At 44.1% G+C, this 23,803-nt stretch overlaps 1 protein-coding gene across 2 annotated transcripts in view; it reads right to left on the reverse strand.

The window, feature by feature from the left end:
- LOC146008394 (rho GTPase-activating protein 39-like) overlaps window positions 1–23,193 on the reverse strand; it is a 110,278-nt gene extending 87,085 nt beyond the window's left edge. The window contains exons 1-2 of one of the 2 annotated variants that reach the window (XM_083147619.1): window positions 22,962–23,193; window positions 21,829–22,006 (exon numbers count right to left, since the gene is read on the reverse strand). Coding sequence is in view for 1 of the 2 variants with exons in the window: in XM_083147618.1 (XP_083003744.1) it covers window positions 22,962–22,972 (11 nt within the window). In the remaining variant the exon portion in view is untranslated. The remainder of the gene's footprint in view (window positions 1–21,828; window positions 22,007–22,961) is intronic. The other variant, XM_083147618.1, reaches the window with a different exon arrangement.
- Window positions 23,194–23,803: the final 610 nt, after the last annotated feature.

Below are 23,803 nucleotides of genomic sequence, written 5' to 3' on the forward strand. Positions count from 1 at the left end.
TTCCAAATGTAGGCTAAAAATTTTTTTTCAAAACTTGTATAAGAGAATTATGATCCATCTTGAGATTTTTGAAAGGTCACATTGATAACCTACTAGCTATAGGAATAGTGAGAGAAAATCTCCAATACACTATTCGCTTAACTAAAGCCACAAAAACCAGATGGAACAAGGATGTCTCCGTTCCCCCTTGCTGTGCGGAGTATCCTATCCCATATATGCTGCAGGCAAGATTTCATGGAAGACAATTTACAGAAATAGGGGTTGGGGGGGAGGAGAGGGCATTTTTAACATGCTTCAATATCCCATCCTCTTATGGATCATCGATCATCAATGCCAGATACTGTAATTGCTACATTCTGTCAGCGGATCTGTGTTCTAGCCAGGTCAGATGATTACACCTGTTGATGTATGGACACTTTGACATGACCCCTTGGCATTTATGGTTATGAAAATATAAAATAAAAAAAGATTAAATAATATATGGAAATAGATTGTGTGGCAGGGACAGCATATTTCCACATGAGGGTAATGTGGAAGATCCAGTCCAGGTTTTAGAGCAGCAGCAGGAAAATTAGATCCAGTCCAAGTTTCCTAAACTGAGGTGATCAAAGTTTGGCTGATTAGAAGCACCTGTGGCTTCCTGTTATGTGTGTGTCCAGGCAGGAGGTCATGGCTCCCAATGCCAAAAAGCAGCTGGGTGATAGGCCAGTAATGTAATATTAGGTTAGGTGCTTTGGAATGTACACTGACTGTGAAATCTGTGGAAACCCCTGTGATGCTGTAACCTTGTTTGCTGAGCTGTTAACCTGGTGTGTAGTTTACCTGCTATAAAGTAAAGACCCAGACTTCATCTATTTCCAGTGTATATGATTTCTTGTCACAATTGGTTAGGTCAAATACTGCCCAAAAACTGTAATGCATCTATACATGATGTGCCTCATTATACATGTCAAGAAGGATTGAAAATAAATAAATTAAAAAGCCACAAATAGCACAATTTCCTCTCCTCTCTCCCAAACTTCAGGCTGCTCTCCAACCAGAAGACAAATCAAAGAGACCCTGGGAAGAATTCCAATATATCTGAAGGTTGTGCTATGAGCTAGGAATGTGCATTTTACAAACATTTTAACGGACAGACTCTGGTGTCTCACTTTATATGTTTAGAAACGTTTTCTAAAGAAGCAGGGACAGGATTTTTAAATAAAAGACTAATGGCAGGATACACTAATCTGAAAATGTGGTAAAAGCCCCGTTATTAGGGTTTTTACTGCATTTCTATATGCTCTAAACCCCCTCTGCGGAATTTTGCTCACACTCCAGGACGGGCGCAAGCAGAAATCTACTAGTTGGCCGTAGCAGGACTGTGATTGGAATAGCACCGGGAGCTCTCTCCTGGCACTATTCAAATCATTTTCATTAGAATCGACCCCCATGAATGTTACTTCAGAGCTGATTGGTTGTCATGGGCAACTTCTCCACTGGCTCACTTATACTCTCTTACCACTGCTTCATGCATTTACCTCACAGGTGCAGATGTACTAAGCCCCTGTGGGGTTCTAGGGTGAGACACTGTTCCTGACTGTCGATCTAACTAGATTTATCCAGCATGCTGGATCTTTATCACTGGGCAATAGCGATGCGCGGAGACGCTCACCGCCATCGCTATGGTCCCTGCAGTGCACACTGAGCAATGTACGGACATTTTCTAAGGGATCTAGTCAAATTAAGTCAGATTGCTTAGAAAATGCCCTGAAATTGCCCCGTGTGTAGGCCCTATTAGCATATTTGCCTTATAAGTGCAATATGGCTCCGCTACCAATATTTTTGACAAACCAATTTAGCTCTTTACAAATTAGGACAAAACAATTATGCTTATTGCAAACATTCTAGAAATTTCCTGGTTGAGTCGATCGACATACGCAGACGAGAGGCACAATAGAAGTTACAATTTATTTGGGGCCAACTCATATCACAAACCTTCCACACTTAATCTACACAGCATCAATCGGACACTACCTTAAACTGCATATACACAGAGAGATACATTTTCCTTTTTAGTTCAGAACAAGTAACAGTTGATTGACTTTGCTTGCTCATCATTCAGTCCAGACAACATGGGGTTGACTTGGTAGAGATGCCAAGGACTACATAGGTTGTGGTCCTTGGCTGAACAGATTGTGGATGGCAGCAATATAGAAAGCTGGGATAATGTAATGGAAACATTATGCAGAAACCATTTATTTTGCTGTACAATTTTATCCTGATACATCACCAATGCCTCATGTCAAACAATTACCATTCCAGTCAAAGGATTTTTTGTTTGTTAACAGTTACTGAGGGTTAAAACAAAGGTTAAATCCTGAGGTGATCTGTCCCTTATTACAGTATCTCCTCTCCCCTGACAAAGCCCAATTGTCCTCTGCTGATCACTTCTTTCCTCCAGCCTCTCAGACAATACACAAGAAAATACACCTCACCATACACCTCCCCTCGCAAGCTGTTACAAAATGCAGACTTAATTGGCCACCCTACATCACTAATAAGAGCAGATTTAGGCAACACCCTCATACACAAACAAGTTTATCTGCTTTATTTATGTGTTCTGCTGCCATAATTTGCTGACTGACTCAATGATTATATAACTTTCTGGCTGGAAAAAGTACTACCCCATGAACAGAAAACTTCCAGTCGTTTTCTTGGGAATATAGACACTTTTACATGCTGATATTGACACCATTATCATATTTATATAATGAAGAGCCCTAATACTTTCTATTCTTCTGTATACATGGGATTATTGTCCATCCTCTCACATAATAACCAAACTGGAGAGATCCAACCACAGATGTGGAGGTCACACAGAATGGTTGGATCCTACAGGTTATAAATAACCACTGATATATAATCAGGGTTGCCTACCTGACCCTCTCCATCAGGGAGAGAATGCTCTGTTCCTGGACTTCCCTGGTAATGTAGGATTGGCATCACCTGCGGGGAACTAGGTGATTGATAAGAAAGGTGTTTCACCACAGGTGATGGTAATCATACAATACCACGGAAATCCAGGAACAGGGCATTTTCTCCCTGAAAGTGAGGATCAGGTAGGCAACCCTGTATATAATGCAGTTACCTCATGGCTCCTACTAATACAAATTGTATGTGTTTTCCATCTGATCCGATGCACACAGTCCCCTGAGTGTTGGATAGAAACCCCTAGATCGCTCGTGCTGCACCACTGATTTATCGGAATCAGATGAATGTGCATGCAATATATTGCAGGAAGTTTGACTGGGATTTCCAGTACCTCTAGCCCCTAAGACAGCCCATCAGATATATCTTATGGTACAATTGTATACCATAAGATATATATCGCTTTATCTTGGCTTGATCAATCGCATAAAATATATCTTATGTAAAAATGACACAAAGTACAGAATCGGATGGAATCCCTCCCGGAAAGGTCCAGGGGATGTTCAAGGAAAATTACATCCAACATCAGCGTCAGACATATTGCTGAAGTGTATGAAGCCCTTAACATATCAGCATAGTCTTCAGACCCATTTGTGTAACAATCTGCAGCTAGTTAGGTCTAGAATAGCCTAAAAGGAGGCCATAATTGTAGACAATATGGAGAAGTTTAACACCTGACTTATTATCCAAGCACAAAACTTAAAAAAATAACTTAATTAATGTCAGTAATGCACATATACTAGAAGGGAAGAAATTTTCAAGAAAAAAATGCTTACATTGGAGTCCCCCTTATTATATTTTGGCTATTGTCACCATTATTTTCAGCCTTATGTACAGGTCAGTAGATATATCTAGCAATTATGAACGGTTTGAAGAAAGCAAGGATTATACTCACGATAATACCTTTTCTTCGGAATACTTCATGGCAGCCATTACATTGGGTTCATCCCTCTCTCCTCTCCAATTAGACAGGTAGTTTTTTCCCCTTAGGATCCAGCCCCTTCCTCTATATAATCTGGCACCTCCCTTCAGACCGTAGTCTTTGACTGTCTCCGTCCTGATCCTAGGGAAAAAACACAAACAGGGAGGGCCAACAAACTTTTGGGCTGCCATGAAGTATTCCGAAGAAAAGGTATTATCGTGAGTATAATCCTTGCTTTCTCCTTCATACTTCATGGCAGCCATTACATTGGGATGTACCAAAGCAGTAGGGTGGGTTATACTATACCTCAAGCCAAGACTTGTCTAAGGACCTCACTTCCAAAGCTTGAGCCCGCGACATCCAATGCATAATGCTTAGAGAAGGTATGCAAGGAAGACCAGGTGGCTGCTTGACAAATTTCTTTAGCTGAAACTTTGGCCTCTCTCGCCCAAGAAACCGCCATTGCCCTTGTTGAGTGAGCCTTAATGCCTTCCGGAACTTCACGACCCACTTTCTTGTAAGTGAATGCAATTACTTCCTTTAGCCACCTTGACATTGATTGCTTTGATGGAGCCAACCCTTTCTTTGCCCCCTGGGGAATCACGAATAACGCTTCTGACTTCCTGAACCCTGCCGTCCTGTGTAGATAAATCTTGATAGCTCTCAAGACATCTAGGGTATGCAATTTTTCCTCTTTCTTCGTCAGAGGATTTTGGAAAAAACAAGGCAAAATTATTTCTTGACTTAGATTAACTGAGGAAACCACCTTGGGTAGAAAAGCCGGCCTAGTTCTTAGCACTACCCGATCCGGGAAAATCTTCAAATACTGTTCTTTAATGCACAGAGCATGAATCTCTCCCACTCTTTTTGCTGAAGTTATTGCAACTAAAAATAACATCTTCCATGTTAGAAACTTTAACTTTGCTCTGTCCAACGGCTCAAACGGAGCCTCCATTAGTCCATTCAAAACCAAATTAAGATCCCACTGGGGGATTATTGACCTAACTCTAGGCCGGATCTTCCTGAGAGCCTGACAAAACCTTTTAATTAAACTATGTTCTGCTAGTTTCTTGTCTAGCAGCGCACTCAGCGCCGAAATCTGGACCTTGAGTGTCGAAGCCGACAGCCCTTTGTTAAGACCATCACAAAGAAACTGTAACACTTGAGGAATATTTGCTTTAGGAAAGGTAAACTTGCCCTTGGACCAATTTGCGAACACCCGCCATATTCTGTAATAGATCTCTGACGACACCTTCTTTCTCGCTTGGAGAAGTACTTCAATGACTTCTGGGGATAAATTCTTGTCTTTTAGTTGCCGCCGTTCAATTTCCAGGCCGCTAAATTCAATTTGTGAGGCTCTTGGCAGTAAACTGGGCCCTGCCTGAGCAGATCCTGAGTCACCGGAAGAAATACTGGACCTGCAATCGCCATGCTCTCTAACATGGGGAACCAAGCCCTCCTGGGCCAGTAGGGAAGGATAGCTATGACTTGGACCCCCTCCGTTCTGATCTTCCACAATGTCCTGTGAATGAGGGAAATTGGGGGGAACACATACCCCAGGTGAAACTCCCAACTCTGTGATAGGGCGTCCACTCCGCTCGATCCCCAGGCCGGGTACCGTGAGTAGAACTGTGGCAACTTCTTGTTGACTGCTGACGCCATGAGGTCCACCTCTGGTTGACCGAATTGCTCTACTACTTCCTGAAACACTGAGTCCTTCAGTTCCCACTCGCCAGGCACCACGCTTGTGCGGCTCAGATAGTCTGCCAGCTGATTGTCTTCCCCCAGCACATGGAGCGCTGATATGGACAACAGATTTTCCTCGGACCAGCACATGATGTTCCGCACTTCTTCTAAGAGCCCGTGACTCCGTGTACCTCCTTGTCTGTTGACATAGGAGACGGTAGTGGCGTTGTCCGAAAAAATGCGCAGATGCGCCCCTTGGACTTCTTCGCTGAAGAATTCGATTGCCTTCCACACGGCCCTTAGCTCTCTGTGATTTGAGGAGAACTCTGCCTCGTGCCGGGACCACTGACCTTGACATGTCTTGCCCAGACCATGAGCCCCCCAACCTGTAGCGCTGGCGTCTGTGGTGATCACTTTGTAACGGGGACTTGCCAGTGAAGATTTTCTTGGCACCAGCTGATCGGTCTCCCACCATCTTAGGGACTCTTTGGCTGCCTCTGAGATCTTTATCCTCCTTTCTAGTGGCACCAGTCTTCTCGAGTAACCTAGAAGGGACCACTGGAGAGGTCTCATCCTCCATCTGGCCCATGGGATTATGTCCACCGTGGATGCCATCATCCCTAAGAGACTCATTGCTGACCTGAGGGACACCCGATCCTCTTCGTAGATTCTCGAGATTAGCTGCTGGATTTTCTCGCACCTCTTTGTGGACAAGGATACTTGAAACCTCACGGTATCCACCAATACCCCCAGAAACTGGAGACTCTGCGTTGGTTCTAGACAGCTCTTCTCCCAATTTAACAGCCATCCGTGTTTTTGGAGAAACAGAATTGTGTAGTCTCTTGCTGTGACCACCTCTTCCTCCGAAGGTGCCACGATCAACAGATCGTCTAGATATGCCCATATCATGACCTTCCTTTTCCTCAGTTCTTCTATCAGGACCACCAGGACCTTGGTGAAGACCCTTGGTGACGAGGTGAGACCGAAGGGCAAACAGGTGAACTGGAAGTGATCGTGACCTACGCAGAATCTCAGATATTTCCTGTCGTCTGGGGAGATGGGAATATGGAAGTAGGCGTCTTTTAGGTCGATGGAGACCATGAAATCGTTTCTTTTTAACCCCATTAAGATTGACCTTGTAGTCTCCATGTGGAACTTTCTTTTCTTTATGCGCAAGTTTAATTTTCTTAAATCTAATATAGTTCTGTAACCTCCAGAACTCTTGCTGACTATGAAGAGACGAGAGTAAAACCCGGTTCCTTCCTCTTCCTTCGGGACCCTCACCACCGCTCCTGATGCGACGAGTCCCTTTAAACTTAAATTTAGAGCTTCCCTTTCTATCTTCGAAACTGGGATCTCTGAAACACAAAATTTCGCCATTCTTGGCTTTGACATGAACTCTAGGTGATAGCCAATCCTGACTACCTCCAGAACCCATCTGTCCCGGACGGTTTGTTCCCAGACGCGAGCAAAGCCCAACAGCCTTCCTGCTACCTGGGCTTGCTCCACCACGGGACCACCGTCACTGCTTCTGTGTGGTTCCCGAACTTTCGCCTCTTTTCTTGACGTATTGCCGAAAAAAGGCTCTGGACGTCCCCTGCGTATATCTGTCCCGGGCAGACCTACCAGGCCTGTAGGACTTGGCTTGCCTATACGCTTGTCTGGAAGAATTTGAGAAAAAACTCCCTCTTCTGTCCTGTGGTAATCTGACTGATTTACCGCCTGACATTCTTTGAATCATCTGATCCAAACGACTGCCGAAAAGGAAAGCACCCTCATAAGGCAACGTTGCTAGCTTGTTCTTCGAATGGGAATCTGCCGCCCATGATTTAAGCCATAAGGCCCTACGGGCCACCAACCCTGATGTCAGGGATTTTGCTGCAAAATCAAGACCATCTAGGGAAGCCTCACACATATAGTCCACTGCCAGCTGCACCTGGGTAAGACTTTTACTGATTTGATCACGGGAAACCTTTTCCTGTATGTCCTCCTGCAATGCCGAACACCAAATCCTGAGTGCCCGAGACAGGGAGGCCATAGCCACACCCGATTTTAACGAGACTGAGGCAGAGATATGTAGTCTCTTTAGAGCGCTCTCCATTTTTTTATCCATAGCGTCTTTCAGTGACGCCCCATCCTCAAGAGGAATGGTAGTACGAGTCGTCACTTCTGACACTGCTGCGTCGACTTTAGGTATATTACACCACTTAATGAACTCTTCATCCTCAATGGGAAACATCTTTTGAATTCTCTTAGTCGACCCCACTCTCTTGTCGACACCCTGCCACTCTTTAGCCAGGATATCCTTCACAACCTTATGCACCGGAAAAGATCTCCCTTTTTTAGAACGATCCTCAAACAATGCGTCAAACTCGGATTTTGCAGGCTGCTTATAGTTAAGTGTCCTGTAGAGATTTTTAAGCACTGCTTCTACCAACTCCACATTAAATAGACGCTCGTCCTCCAAAACTTCGCCTGACTCAGCTGATGAGCCCCCAGACTCCTCCTTGTCCGCATCATCATGCACTGACACATCACCATCATCTTTATCAAGGCTAGTCTGGGACCTGGACCTCTTATTCCCTGCGTACTCTTCTTTGGAAATAAAGTTTTTCTTCATCCAGTCTCTCATTTCAGCCAACTGGGCAGATATATTCATACCAACATCCTTTTTTGTCAGACACTCTAAACATAGTACTGTCTCTCCCACAAAGGCTCTATCACATCCTGGACAGATTTTAGTATTCTTGGTCTTAGCCACTTTCTTTCTGGGCACTGAAGGCACACTACAAGACAAGAAAGAAAGATACTAACTACCTGACTGCAATATGGCATGCTAAAACAGCGTGTCCTCATTGAGAGGACTTACCTGGGCGGCGGTGTAACCCCCTTCTGAGAGGCATCCTCCATGGCAATAACCTGGCTTGTTTCCAAAAAAGCGCTCCTGCAGCCGACCAGCCTTGCGCCTGTAACACCGACCAGGCGCCTTTTAATACACGCTGCCGCAGCAGCAGCCGGCGTCCCCCTCTCTGCTGCTGGCGCCAACCCGGCGTGCACTTCCGCCTAGCTGGAACGCACGCGGCCGTGACCCGCACGCCGCGTGCATCCGTCGGAAGTGACGCGCTCGCCACTGACGCCGTCCTGACTGCCGGGGAGACTCAGCGCTAACCAGCGCAGGAAGCCGGAGCCTGCATCCGAACGCTGGGACCACGCAGGAGCCGGCAGACAGGTGATACATACATGCAGTATGCAGGGAGGGACGCTGTGGGTTCTATAATGTCCTTGCCGCCGGCCCACGGACATATTTTAGGCTTAGGCACCGCCAGCCTGCCCGCCCAGGTCTCCGGTCGCACAACCAGCCTACCGGGTATATAAAAAAATAACAAACTAAACTCTAACTGACTACCTGTCACAGACAGAAGGAGACAGGAAAAAGACTACGGTCTGAAGGGAGGTGCCAGATTATATAGAGGAAGGGGCTGGATCCTAAGGGGAAAAAACTACCTGTCTAATTGGAGAGGAGAGAGGGATGAACCCAATGTAATGGCTGCCATGAAGTATGAAGGAGAAAAAATCCTAGTATTTAGGATCATGACAGTCAGAATGCCCACAGCGGTATCCCGATGGCAAGCATCTGGACAGTATTTTAACCCTAACCTATTCCTCCCACAGCTTTACCCTAATGGGACATATACACGGAGCGATATAAACTACCGCACTTATACAGTGTCGATGTTAACACTGTATAAGTGCACAGTGTCGCTTCACATGGCTTGCTACACTCGGCACACTATTATAATCTTACTCTATGTCCACTAGGATAGTATGAACCAAGTCAACCTGCACCAAAAAAGCACGAAAGACTCATGTCGACGATGTGACTGCTGATCTAACGCTTGTGTCTAACTTCCGTTACTGTCGATCTAGATGCCGTAGACTATCTTTAGGCATTTAACTACATGGATTCAACTAAGCACGGTCGACCAGAACATGGTTGGTCTAGACATCATAGACCCATCGAACAGATACAGATGTGCAGGCAGCACAGTATTGACTACAAAGTGTACAATGTATAGGGGTATATTCAATTGATGTCGAAACTGCTGCCTTGCCGAAAAGACAGCAGTTTTTGACATTAATAGAGCGAAAGGGGTTCCGACCTATTCAGTGCTAGCTGTTTTTTTTGTCAGGTTGGAAAGCTCTTACCTGCCAAAAACCAGGTGGATTGGCAGAATAGCCGCCAATCCACCTGCTTTTGATGGAAACACGGCCAAAACTGAAAGGTTTTGGCCATGTTTCCAGCAATCTCGATCCAACATGAAAAGATGTTGGATTGAGGCAGGGAGGACCGCGCTGGGTTAGCATCAGCAGCTGACACAGCACCATCCTCCTTACCACTGCTTCAAACACCCTCTTTCCAAGTCCCGTACCTTCCCGCTGCGCTCACCTGTCCCACCGCCGGGCCGGATGAGAGCAGCTCTCCCAGCTCCCGCCACTGTGCTCACCTGGTCCCTGCACTGGCTGGGTGAGCATCAATCCGACATCCGGATTTGAACGCTGCATTGAATAATGGATGCCGGATCCAAGAATTTCGGAATGGATCAGACATCCATTGAATGTACCTGTGTGTGTAGTCAAAACTCTATATAGCCAAAATCGCACTGTGTGTATGCACCTTTACAGTGTCCCAATCATGCAGCCTAACCCTGGGCAGAGCAACGCGTCTGAGGATCAACTGTCGCACTGCACCTGCACTGATGGTTACTAATGATGATTACTAGCCATGATTTTCAATGAAAAACAAACACTGTGGAGCCACTGTCTAAATACTCAGCAGAATAGCAAACAGCAGGGTCCCATTTAGAATAAATACGGTAATAGGTGATGACTATGTAAAAAACTGAAGTGCTGCAGATGTACTTCAAGGTTCATTTTTCACCCTAGGCCAGGTGTCACAGCTAGCATAATATATGCCTTCTATTTTACACAATGTGTTAGAAAGTCATTTATTATCATCATCATCAATGCAGGTGGACATTCTAATTTCCATAAAACAATGAACTCCAGTATTTTAACATTAGAGATGATCAAAATTTTCATAACAGTTCCAACAATAAAATGGTTCTTTCCATATTTGGCAGCAAAGTTTTTTACACTTCTCTGGAAAAAAAATTGTGTTTCCCAGTGTTACTCAAACTGAAGCACACAGCAGAAACACAGATCATCCTATATAATAAAATGCTAATGCTGCTCCTCATCTCTGTGGGGGGATTTCAAGTGTTTTGCACCCTAGAGGCCATTTAATGGCACCCAAAGGAGCAAGTCAAGTGTCGGCCACACGCAGCCACCACTGCTAACATTACTATTATATTTTTCTTTATTTTTGACGGACAAGTAACTAGCAAAATATAATTGCCACAAAATGTTAATGTGTAAGTACAACATGGAGAGGGAAAGGAAAAACAGATCTTAAATTTTTTCCAAATGCTCTGTACTCATAATCTGACCCTAGAACTATTAGACCACTAGAATGTCACAGTAGCTTGAAACCCTATTTACATCCTCCAATGCTGGGGTTTCCCTCTGCAAGCCCTTTGAGATTACATCATCTTCAAGTGCCAGCAGGTCGACTCTCCATTGGTTTGCAATGGGACCAGTTTACACTGCAGAGTTACCTGGGGGTCCAACTCTGCTCGCTTCCTGGGTTGGATTTCAAAGTCACTGGATCTGGGTTATTTTTTTTTGCAAACCTTATACAACTCGGGTCGACAATAACGCATGTTACTGCTGTTGAGTTAAAGGGGTATTTATATATTTACAGAAATAAGAAAGTACAATAGGTGGCACTAAGACTTTCTAGGTCAATAATGCAGACTTTTCAGCCCCATTATTTCAACATTTAGATTTCAATGATTGTTTTCAGAAGATGATTATTAAAAACTTAGGGGGATATTCAATCTTCGGCGAGCACCTCCCATCGGGGAGATGCCCGCCGGGCCCTATTCAATGCTGTCTTCCCCGACAGCATTGAGCAGGGTATCTCGGCAGAACGAGCCCGACATCACTAGCTGTCAGGCTCGTTCTGCCGAGAACAGCCGGGAAGTGACGAGCTGCCGGCTGCAGTTTGCCTCTTCCCGGCCGCAACTCGCGGCCACGCCCTCTTTTCGCTCCCCGGCAGGCGGGACATTGAATCCCGCCTGCGTGTTCTCAGTCGAGCTGACCGAGAACGGGACTGGGTCACGGCGGTCGAGCAAGCTCGACTGCCATGACCCTGACATTGAATACCCCCCTAAGAGTGGTATTCAGTCACCTGCGACATCTCCCGACGGGGGAGATGGCCGCCAGGCCCTATTCAATGCGGTCTTCCTCGACAGCATTAAACAGGAGAGCTCGGCCGAATGAGCCCGACTTCACAAGCAGTCGAGCTCGTTCTGCTGAGAACGGCTGGGAAGTGACAAGCTTTCGGCTGCAGCTCGCAGCCATGCCACCTTCTCGCCCCGCTGCAGGCGGGACCATTGAATCCCGCCTGCGATTTCTCAGTCGAGCAGACCGAGAACGGGAAAGGGTCGCAGCTGTCGAGCAAGCTCCACAGCCATGACCCCAGATTGAATACCGCCCTTTGAGTGCCAAGTGAATTTGTCAAATTAGGTGTGAAAATTGCCAAGCGAACATTTTTATTCATCATAAAGACCTGTACAATTTACACAAAATTTTTTAATTTGAATTTATATAACAAATGTAAGCAACACTCATTTTTTGTGGATATTTTGCAAATCCCTCACAGAGATGTTGGCACTCAAAGGGTTAAAACCGGAATGTTGAAATAAGGGGTAATTGAAAGTCTGCATTATGTACAGATAAAGTCTGTGAGTGCCACCTACTTGCATTTTCTGTTTATTGTCTAAACATTTTATTTGGGAAACACAGGACCTCACAGAAGCCTAGTAATTACAGATGAGGCACTATGCAACAATTCAGTGTTCGTAAATGTAAACCTCCGTCGGCCCGGGTGAGGGCAGCTCACTGGGCCCATCAAGGCTGCCGGTGCTGCGCTCACCCGGTCCCCACACCGGCCGAGTGAGCATCAATCCGCGGCCAAATCAGACATCTGGATTTGGCCGCTGCATTGAATAATGTATGCCTGATCCATTCCGTCAAAAGAATTTCGTAACGGATCCAGCATCAATTGAATATATAAAAATCTCAGGTAAAGAAAATACCTTTCCTTTTTATTTTATTTTTAAATGCAACAGTACTTTCTTAAACAAATGTATAATAAAAAAAATTAAAATAATTGCATTTTGTATGTATGTTTAAATGCTAAAAAGGTGACTTGTGCACATAACCTAAATACATAAAGCCATACTACCACCACTTACACACACATATATATATTTATATATATTTTTTTTTTTTGCCAAGGTGCCGGTCTTCTTAGAGCTCCATCCAAAAACAGTTATTAATTAAATATCATTTCATTTCATGGCCACACATTCCCTCTGGGACCCTTTCATCTTAAGCCAAAAGCGGGATCCCTTACGAACAAGCTCATTTTTCAAGCAGCAATGCTGCACGCAAAGAGAGCATTCTGCAAAGCCGTACATGGTACTCGGCAGAGCTCAATGGAACAGCTTACAAAGAGCTACACAGAGCTAAAGTCATGTAAGCTGGCTCTTGGCCTCAGGTAGCAAAGGATCCCAGTAAATTATGCTATACACATGAGGAAACAGGGATATACTCAGCTAGCATTAGCTCCACTGAAGATGAAGAGGTCTTAAAGAGAATTGTTGGTCTGTTGACAAGTTTACAAAAAATGGTGATCCTCAACAAAATGATATTAATTTGCACGCTATTGGATGCTGTAAACAAGTACATTTGTAAAAATGTACTACATATCTAGCTCAATAACACTAAAGGCAACTATGCCCAGCATGTATGGACAGCGATGGTCACTATCATCACTTGGGGGAAAGCCACTCAGTACATACACACTGAGCGGCTTTCCCCCTGCTCGGCGCCGTCAGCGGGGAGAGGATGGCTTTGCATAGCGCAGCGCTATGCAAAGTCGTCCTCAAAGCCGCTCATCTTCTGGTAATTCCAGATGAACGGCTTTCCTGGCGATGATGCGGGAGTGCGCAGCAGTGCTCACCGCTCATCACCGGGGCATAAACACTGGGCGGCTTTGAGCTGAAAGCTGCTCAAACATGCTGTTTGTAGCGACTTTCAGCTCAAAGTCGCCCAGCACTTTATAGGACTACACCAAACATTCATCTGTTGTCCACTATTCACAGGAACAAACCCCCTTTTACACCAAACACCTGAGTCCTGCTATAGCTGTTGACTGACCATGGAACTTTCATGATCTTATAATAATGTTAGGGGCCAAATTAATAAGGAGTAAGCTGGGTCCTGCAAGCCTCAATCTCTTGGTTAGACCCAATGCGCACGGGAACGTGCATAGGGTCCTACAGCATCAGGCACATCAGATTTTGTCAGACAGGCACATCAGATTTTGTCAGATAAATTGGCCCAATCCATCTGAATTGGGTCAAATCTGACAAATTCTCACAAGTGTAAGGGGCCCTTAACTTGTGATCTGGTTGATAAGCAATATTAATATTGATTAACTATAAATAACAATTAAGTGGATCTTTCCACATTTACTTTAAAAAAGAAACCAATCATAATGAAGTTTCCACAAATAGTTTAAAGAACTCCCGAGCTAGCAATCAGGATAGCCCACCATGATATATTGTATTGATTTGTTGATGATGAACTCATTTCCATATTTTGACTGCAGTCCAACTGTCTTTGAACATGGAATAAAAAGGTGTTTATATACACAGGTGGAATGACAAAGACCCAAGTTGTTCTGTTAAAGAATGCATTGAAGTGTGACATTATATTACGTAGTTAAAAAACAATATTTCAGACAAGAGAGCACAGGACAGGAGAGGTGTACTTTGCAGACATGCCTTAACATGTCACTGTATGAATAGTACAGCCCCAGGAATTGTACACGAGGATGACTGCACCCCTCTCTGTTTTATTTGGAATAGATCAGACATATTCTATTCACAATGGGTTTTTTTTTGTGCTTACAGAAAGTAAAAAGAAAAAGGAAGCACTGTAAAAGGTGACGATTAAACAGCTTACATATCAACAGGTCCTCCGTGTCATTTCCTGGCGTCATTCACAAAAAGAACCAAACGGTTGTTTAAATAGTCATTATAAGGGCTCAGTAACACCTACTCTATCTTTTTAATGTACTTTCTACTTATTTATAAACACAGGAAACCTGTAAAAATAAACCAGAATTGGTAAAACCAATAACTGTTCCCTTTACATTTTCAAGACACAGGGGTCTCTGTACTAACTTTATCTCTGTCCACTTTATATCTCTCCGAGGCTTAGTATATAGATATCCCATAGCCTGTACACTGACAGGTTACGCTTGGAACACATTAAGGGGTACATTTACTTAGATGGGAGATCTATTGAAGATGTTAACCATAGCAACCAGATTCTATTATCTTTTAGAAGGTGCTAAATACAAGAAGCAGTATCTGCTTGGTTGCGATGGGTAACATCCCATCTTCAAAAGAACTCCCATTTTAGTAAATTTGTCCCTAATAGTGTATACATTCCTCTTAATACTGAGGAGTGTTACCCTAGTTAAGATGGCATTTGTCAGGATTTTCTGTGCAGATATTTTTATTTGTTATATTGCACTTATATAGTTCACTTCATACTTGCCTACGGGGTTGAGGCTGGCGTGACCAAGCCACGCCCCATGCCAGTCAAATGCTGCAATTCGCGGGTAAGTGGATTGGGGGGGGGGGGGAGGGACTAAAATGTCTCAAAATTACACTATTTGCATAATTTTAGCCTAGCCCCCACACCGTGGATCAGCGAAATCTGGTATTGTTTCAGTGGGAACGGGAGCCTTGCCCACATTCCAGGGGAGCTGGGAGGGGGACCGGATTTTTGGGAGCCTCCTGGCCACTCCAGGAGGGTAGGCAAGTATGGTTCACTTATGATTTACAGTTTTGAGTGCAATGTAGCACTGTTATAATTAGGTTTCCCCATAATCATCAAACAGCACCAAGATCCTGTGTCTAATATATATATATATATATATATATATATATGCCTCTCACCAGATCAACACGGCAGCAACAGGGAGCACTTTCCCTGCTTCAGGGAGACAGGCAGGGTTATAGTGTTCATTCTAGCACCCGCCATCTTTAAAAACCCATGCAGTTCCTCTTCTTTGCCTGGGATGTCGCTGTCTGCTGTGGTGTTTCTAGCACTGGTCTGGTTTGCATATCAGTGCTGATGTACAGACGACACTGTGTTAGAAGCACTACAGCAGACAGTGACACCCCAGGCAGGGAAGAGGAACTGCATGAGTTTTCAAAGGTGGCGGTGCTAGAATGAACACTAGGGTTAGGGGGGAGCTGGGGGCAGCATTGGCGGAGCTGCAGAGGGCGGTGGAGGGCTCCTTTGGAATGGGGCACACGAGCAGCTCACGTGCGTGTGCCCCCTTCTAGAGGTTGTTGCAACCTGGCGGATGGCGATTCTATCACCAGGACGGGAGCTGCTCCATATATATGTATGTATAACAACCTTTTTCTATTCCTTTTTTGGGGGGTATATTTTGCTACATACAAAACACACTGTTCTGCTTTGTATTATTTCTATATATGGACAACATAAAGCTTGTTCTTTCTCTTATACACTCAAATCGTTCCTGGGGCAAAGTTTGAGAATTCAAACCTAAACTAGACTTAAAAACCAAAGGCAAGAGACAGGTTTTACAAGCAAAATGACATGAATCATATGACCTTCCTTACATTACAAACCATCTCCATACACAATACACCAAGCAGAAGTGTCTGGAAGTACACAGTGTTGTTAGCAAAGGTGTTTGTCACCAGTTAACATTGCACTAATGTGATATAGATATGTTGTTTGTGGTGCATCATGGTGACCTAGATGTATTTATGTCACTGTGCCTCCTCTGTTCTCACTATACCACATGCTTAGGACCACCACATTGAAAGGCTCCACAAAGCGTGAATGATTGGGTTGTGTGTTGGCCCTGGGATCATTGATCCTTAAATCATCATGTGCTTTCCAAGTAGCAGGATGTGGTCAACTCACCCTGACCTCAATGCTTGTAAAGCCCACTAACAATCCTAGCATGAACAACCCATAAACATTTTTCTCCAGTTATTTACAACATTTTCCTCCCCACAGACACCGCTAGATTTTTATTTACATTTATCCAGCAAACCCCGAAACATCAATAAATATTTTACGATGTAGTCTAATAGTGTGTACACACGGTAAGATATGCCTTCCGATATTGACGATCTAGTCTTGAGAATTTTGAACATTGAAAATTGTATATCAAAATTTGAATAAAATATATTAAAATGACGATATAGTTAACATCGTGTCGGCATTGCATGCAGATCGCAAGGGTTTTAACCTTTGCGATCTGCTTGCGATCCTGATGTGCGTTCACATATCGCAAGACAGATAGCAGATCTGCACTATATAGTCAAAATTGTGCCACTGCATGCATGCCGTGCGATGCGAGTCCCGATCGCATCGGGATTCGCATAGCACGGCATATCTCACCGTGTGTACACACCATAATGGTTATGCTGTGTACACACAATGAGATTTGACATTCGATTTTGACTATATAGTCAAAATCGCATGCAGATCTCACGGGTTTTTTTACCTTGCGATCCCGATGCGCGCTCCCGTGTCAGCACAAATAGAAACCCAGATAGACAGGGCAGCAATGACTATATAGTGCAAATCTAAAACAGATTGTATGAATTGTATGTTGAAAGTACAGAGATAGCAAAGATTGTATAGCATTTAAATCTTAAGTCGAATAGCAAGAGAATCTCACCGTGTGTACACACCATTAGAGTCCATGCACATTACAAGGGACCCTTTCCACCCTTATTTACAAATACAACATTTACACTAATGAGATGCAACTGGTTAATGAACTATGATCGGCCACTATAGTGCCTGTGGAGAGATTTGGGCTCAATTCTCCAAATTTAAAATACGTGTAATGACTGATTGTATGTAAAAAGAGCAGAACTGTGCATGTTTGAAATGTGATTCTGATCCGATGCGCGTCCCCGCCGGTCATTTGGTCACGTTGGAGATTTTACTTGCTGCACTAAACATTCATCATCTACATTGGATCGTACGATTTCACAATCGGTGCACGATCATGGTCGTTCTGGTGTGTACCCTACATAAGAGTTGATTGAATTGTTCTTTATCGCTCTATATTCTAATTTTAAAAAAAGTTTCACAAAATTTTTTAATCCTGTGTTGTTATATATGATCTCAATGCCCGATCTAAAATAGATAAATAGATATTTTTAATCTGCTGGACAAAACACACATATGGTACAAGTGTATATAAGCCTTTTTTTTGTCAAAAAGGTCTACTGGACTACAGGCCAAACAATTATGGCTGTATTATTTGTGGATATTTAAAGTAGCCAAAAGCAATTTCTAAAAGTTCAAAGCAAAACTATTTCAGACGTATCTGTCATATATACACACAGCTGTGGCAACCGCTTGCGGGCAGTGCACATATTCTTTAAAATTAAGTTAGGTACACATTATGCGATGTATTTGGTCAACCGACAGATGAGCTAACTATCTGCCACTGGAAGGTTCAGATCTCTCTGCTCTATACATTACAAAACTTATTTTTTTGTGTTATCCCAAAGTATGGGATTTTTTGTGACAACACACTGAATTTGCATATTTCAACCCACATAGATGATATGGTAATCAAGAAAAACTATTGGAAACACACTCACTGCACGTTTTTGGAACCTTTTCAATTATATTTTCTGTCAAGGTCAATCTGAAAGTAGAGTTCAATTAGCCTAGACAACGGCATCATATACAACCATGGGTTTTAAAGCACACCATTGCTGCGCCAACACTAATTGGATATGTACTAATGTATGTGATTAATATCGCAAAGGCCTGCTCTCTCACAAAAGCTGTCAATCCATGGGTTCCTGACCGGGGAAGTGAAGAGGCAGCCATGGTGGACGCCGAAAGGTCAAATCTCTCTCACGCCACCAATGCAGAAAGAACCCTATAGGCTTCTATAGTGTAACTCCAGGTTTTGCTGCCATTACCATCCACATCAGATACCCATCGCAAAATGGCAGCCTCCACCATGTACAAGCAAAGGATTCACGTTATGCATTTAATACATTTCTAAAAGCATATCATTAAAATAATATAGTGGTAATAACCTTTCCAGATAAGACCTGACGTATGTTTATTTTTTTGACTACATTTATTTTTCCTAAAACTACTGACATTTCTGTAAAATCAAACCAGATTTGGTTATCATAGAGAAACTGAGTAAAGCCAATATAGAAAAACATAATCATAATACTTCAAAATTGGAAATAACGGCCTCCAATAGGAAGTGACTTAGTCATATATTACCTGTTACAGGGTGTTTTTTGGGGGGAATATTCAAAATGCAACACTGTAGTAAAGGTGTAATGGTTAGCATTGCTGCCTCACAGCACTGAGGTCATGGGTTCAATCCCCACCATGGCCCTAACTGTGCAGAGTTTATATATTCTCCCCATGCTTGCGTGGGTTTACTCCCGTTTCCTCCCACAATCCAAAAACATACTGGTAAGTTAATTGGCTTCCAACAAAAAAAATGAACCCCAGAATGTCTGTGTGTCCATGTACATGTGCTAGGGAATATAAATTGTAAGCTTCACTGGGGTAGGGACAGATGTGAATGTTCAAATATTCTCCGTAAATAGAATCAACTTTAGTGGCCATGTATGCATGCGCACACTAGGAATTTTTCGTGGATTTACAGTGCAGCATCAAGCAGGGATGAAGGGGGGGTCGGGGAGAAGGAATAACATACATTACATGTGGGGAACACATGCCCACCGAGCTGAACAGTGCCTAGGCAGCCATCAGCGGCGCCACTGGTCGCCAAAACAGCCAGGTAGGTAACAATACAAGCAGAGACAGTACAGTTATCACATAGGGGACATATTTGGCTGAACTGCACAGCTCCTAGGCAGACATCAGCGGCTCCATCTTAAAGCGTTGCGGAATATGTATACGCTATATAAGAAACTGTTAATAAATAAATATTGCAAGTAGGGGTATCAATTATAGACGAAGAAGTGAAGTGCAATTGAACTTTGTCAGATGGCACCATCTAAAGGTCCATACATACTGGGCGATTTTGCCCCGCGTATATGGAGATCGATGAAAGGGCGGGGGGGGGGGGTGTTTAAATCGCTGGCCTGGAAATCGCACAGTCCATACGCACTGAGCGATTATGGCCCTTCTGAGCAGTTTTCCTGGGGGTAGATGACTTTCCATAGCAGGACACTATGGAAAGCAGTCCACCCTACCACTCATCTGCTGGTATTGGTAACACCATCAGCACTCATCGCTGCCCCGTACACACTGGGCGGCTCAAACAATGAAACGGACTTATGGAATCTAATAACTGTACAGAATAATATATTCGGTACTTTTGTATTATCAGGGCGCCCGCAAAATCGGATGCGATTTAGCAGCCGATTTGCATGCTATTCCATCATTGCACACTCCCACTATCCAAGTCAGCCTGATGCGTGGCGAGCGGACGCGGTACGCGTCCTCCCGATCGGTTCATACCCCCACTATCCATGTCGGCATGGAGTTGATTGTATAAAGCGTGGTGAGCGCAGCGAGCCACCGAGCCTGAAGCGTGGCCAGCGCAGCGAGCCCCACGAGGGGACGCGTAAAACGATCCCGAAGCATCGCATGCAATATAGCGGAATGCAATGTGATGTGATTTTTATTTGTACAAGCACCCTGATGGGTGCTTACAATGTTAAATGCACCCCCATTGTCAACACCACCCTCACTATCAACTCCAACCCAAAGTGTGGCAATCGCAGCGGTAAGCGTCCTCTGACATTTTCATACCCCCACTATGCACGTCTGCGTGGAGGTGATTTTAGATAGTGTGGCGACCGCAGCGAGCCACCGAGCCCGAAGCGTGGCGAGCGCAGCAAGCCCTGCAAGGGGACGCGGAATACATGTAAAGTAATCCGCGTCCGCTCGCCTCGCTGCGCTCGCCACACTATCTAAAATCAACTCCACGGTGACGTGGATAGTGGGAGTATGAAAAGGTCAGAGGACGCGTACCGCTGCGCTCGCCACGCTTCGGGTTGGCGTTGATAGTGGAGGTGGCGTTGACAATTAGGGTGCATTTAACATTGTAAGCACCCATCAGCGAGCTTGTACAATTTTAAAAAAATGGAATCGCATCACATGCCCCTTGCTGGCATGCAATGCTATGCGATATTTAATTGTACAATCAGGGGTATTTTCCCGAAAATAGCATTGCATATGGTATGCCATGGGCGCCGTGCTAGGAAACAAGCACCTTTGGGTGTGCAAGGATGGAAAAGCATGCAAATCGGCAGGAAATGGCCGAAAATCGGCAAAAAAGAAAAAAAAACGGCTGAAAAACGGCCACAAATCGATCAATAAATCGTATGCGATTTACATTAAACCGGGCGCCCAGATAATACACAAGTACCATATATTCTACTGCTAAAACAGCCTTTGTTCCTATAGGAAGCAGTCACATAATTTAAAGATACTATAACATCAAGTGTAAAATGGTGGACATTTATTCATATTATAAAACAAACATGAAGCAAAGACAGACTGGACCTAGGTTGCCAAACAATTCCATACATGTAATTGGAAAGAATGATGATTTTGACATCTAATTCATTAGAACAATAGGGCAGCCAGGAAGTGGTGCCGGATGACGCTCCAATAGTGTTTAAGGTGCCCATACACAGAGCGATTAGCTCTGTGCATTTTGAACCAGATTGCATTGCATCTAGCATGCATTTTGAACTAGATGCAATGCAATCTAGTTCAAAAAGTACATGCAGCACATACTTTTTGTGCTTTGCGATGCGCAATACGTGGGAGCGTGTGTCACCTCACAAAAGCAGGATCACTCCGTGTATGGGCGCCTTTAGCCCCACATCGGAATCCTGATTTTTAAATGCCTGACAGAAAGGGGCTTTGTAGCGCTTGCCCCAGTCAGATTCTCGGCAATCTGATGTCGGACTAATGACCGTCAGAATAACCACAAAGCACCAGTCACAAAATATTCTATATACCAAAAGGCGAATGCTGCTCTTCACTTCTACGGGGGGATTCAAGTGTTTTTTGATCCAGCAGCCACTAGATGGCCCCAAAGGAGCAATTCAACGGTTGTTCCGTTTGGCGACCCAGCCACTGGAGCTGACATGACGGTGATGCTGTTCCATCATTTTGACTGAAAGGTTAAATAGTTTGCTATAGCAGAAAAAAAAAGAAAAGAAACCAGTAATGTGTGTAACACTTGGAAGTAAACAAGTAATGGGTCCAAGTAAAAGAAAAGCGTGACATTAGGTTTCAGAACTAAACAGATTAGCCAAGCCAGTTTAACTAGATACTAGTCAGACCTAGCACTTGCTCAGTTAACATAAAGTTAAACAGTTTTGCAGCTGCTATTTCTACACAGTCAGATCAAATCCCACATGTAGGAATCAGCCCCAAAAGCTGCCAGACCAAAATCACTCTCCTCCCACCCACCCCAAAACCTGTCATGGACCATCAGCTGCAGAGTACATGTCCTACAAGAGGAATACAACAGAAGTATGTGCTTCTTGGAGTGCTGCTAGCAACACTATTTATGAGTTCAGTATGCTCAAAGGATAATAATCCACTTATGTCGGGGACATAGCGATAGCGCAAACTATAATAAAAACCAAGACAATTATATACACATACACTTTATTTTATATGTACTCAGAACTAAACAAATAGCGTATACTGACAGAATGTAATGGAGCTTGTGTAATACACACTACACTCTCGTCTATACAGCAGTATGCCTTATATACTAGCCGTAAATATAGAACAATGAGAAGACATCAGGAAGCAGCACACATATACACACACACACATATATATATATATATATATATATACATACACACACTGACAATACAGTACTAAAGTACAAGCTGTATAGAGTTATGAGGCCGCTGGGAGTGTGGCTTTACAGTACACCACAGTGAGTACAGCCCGGGATCACCTACAGAATCCCCACAGCAACGTGAAGTGAACAGCCCCGGGCCTCCCCAGGCAGCCGCAGGGGGTAACCACACTGCTGATGCTGGGTCTCACACTTGACCACTTCAGCCACACAACCAGCTGCTCTATCACTCCAATAACCTGTGAGCAGCACCCCCGTCCCGTTTCTTACCTGTCAGCCATTTTTTATATGTCTCCCCTCACATGGTCCGGTGAAACAGCCTGAAAAGTAAATTAAAAGTCCTGGTAAACCTGTTGATTGCCCAGATTCCGTAGGATCTATTGCGATCCCCAAGCGGCGATATGACAAAAGTAAAGAGATAGCTCCCCTCCTTCCCTGTGTGTGTGTGTGTGAGCCAGGCTCTCCCTTCCCAGGCAGGATGTGTAATCTGATTCCACTCCCAGTATATCCTCCCCCATCTACTGGTTTGTAGAGCTGGGACATGCATTACACTGCACAAAGGAGTGGGGGTGTTAACCCATGTCATGCCAATGCTGATCAGCCCAATGCAACTCTCCAGCAACCGAGGAGTTAAGGGAAATTCCCTTTTAGAAAGTCCCCTACTAACGTCATTTGTCACTTATTCCCTCTTTCTAAGTTTCTCTCTTACATGAAACGATTATTTAATTGTGGAATGATATACATTAATCATTAGCCATGTTGCATTGTACTGCATTATTAGTTTGTAAATACATGCTAACATTTATTTGTTCCCTATAGATTAGAAATTTATACAAAATTGTCTATCATACTAGACGGCCTTTAGGTGTAAAGCCCCGTACACACTAGATGGCCCACGGGGTATGGGTACAAATCGGAACTGAACAGAATACCGGAACGGGGGGTGCCTGTCCGGTAGGTGTCCTGTCCTGAGGGATGCCTGTGTGACACCCATACCTCCCAACTTTCATTGGTGGTCCAGCGGACCTTCACGCACGGCTCAACCGTGCATCCAAACTTTTTGTGGCGTGCCCTCTAGCGGTGAGGGGCATGGCCTCCAAATTGCATAACTC

This window comes from Crinia signifera, chromosome 6, assembly GCF_055691185.1.
Source record: "Crinia signifera chromosome 6, ASM5569118v1, whole genome shotgun sequence".
Taxonomy (NCBI): domain Eukaryota; kingdom Metazoa; phylum Chordata; class Amphibia; order Anura; family Myobatrachidae; genus Crinia; species Crinia signifera.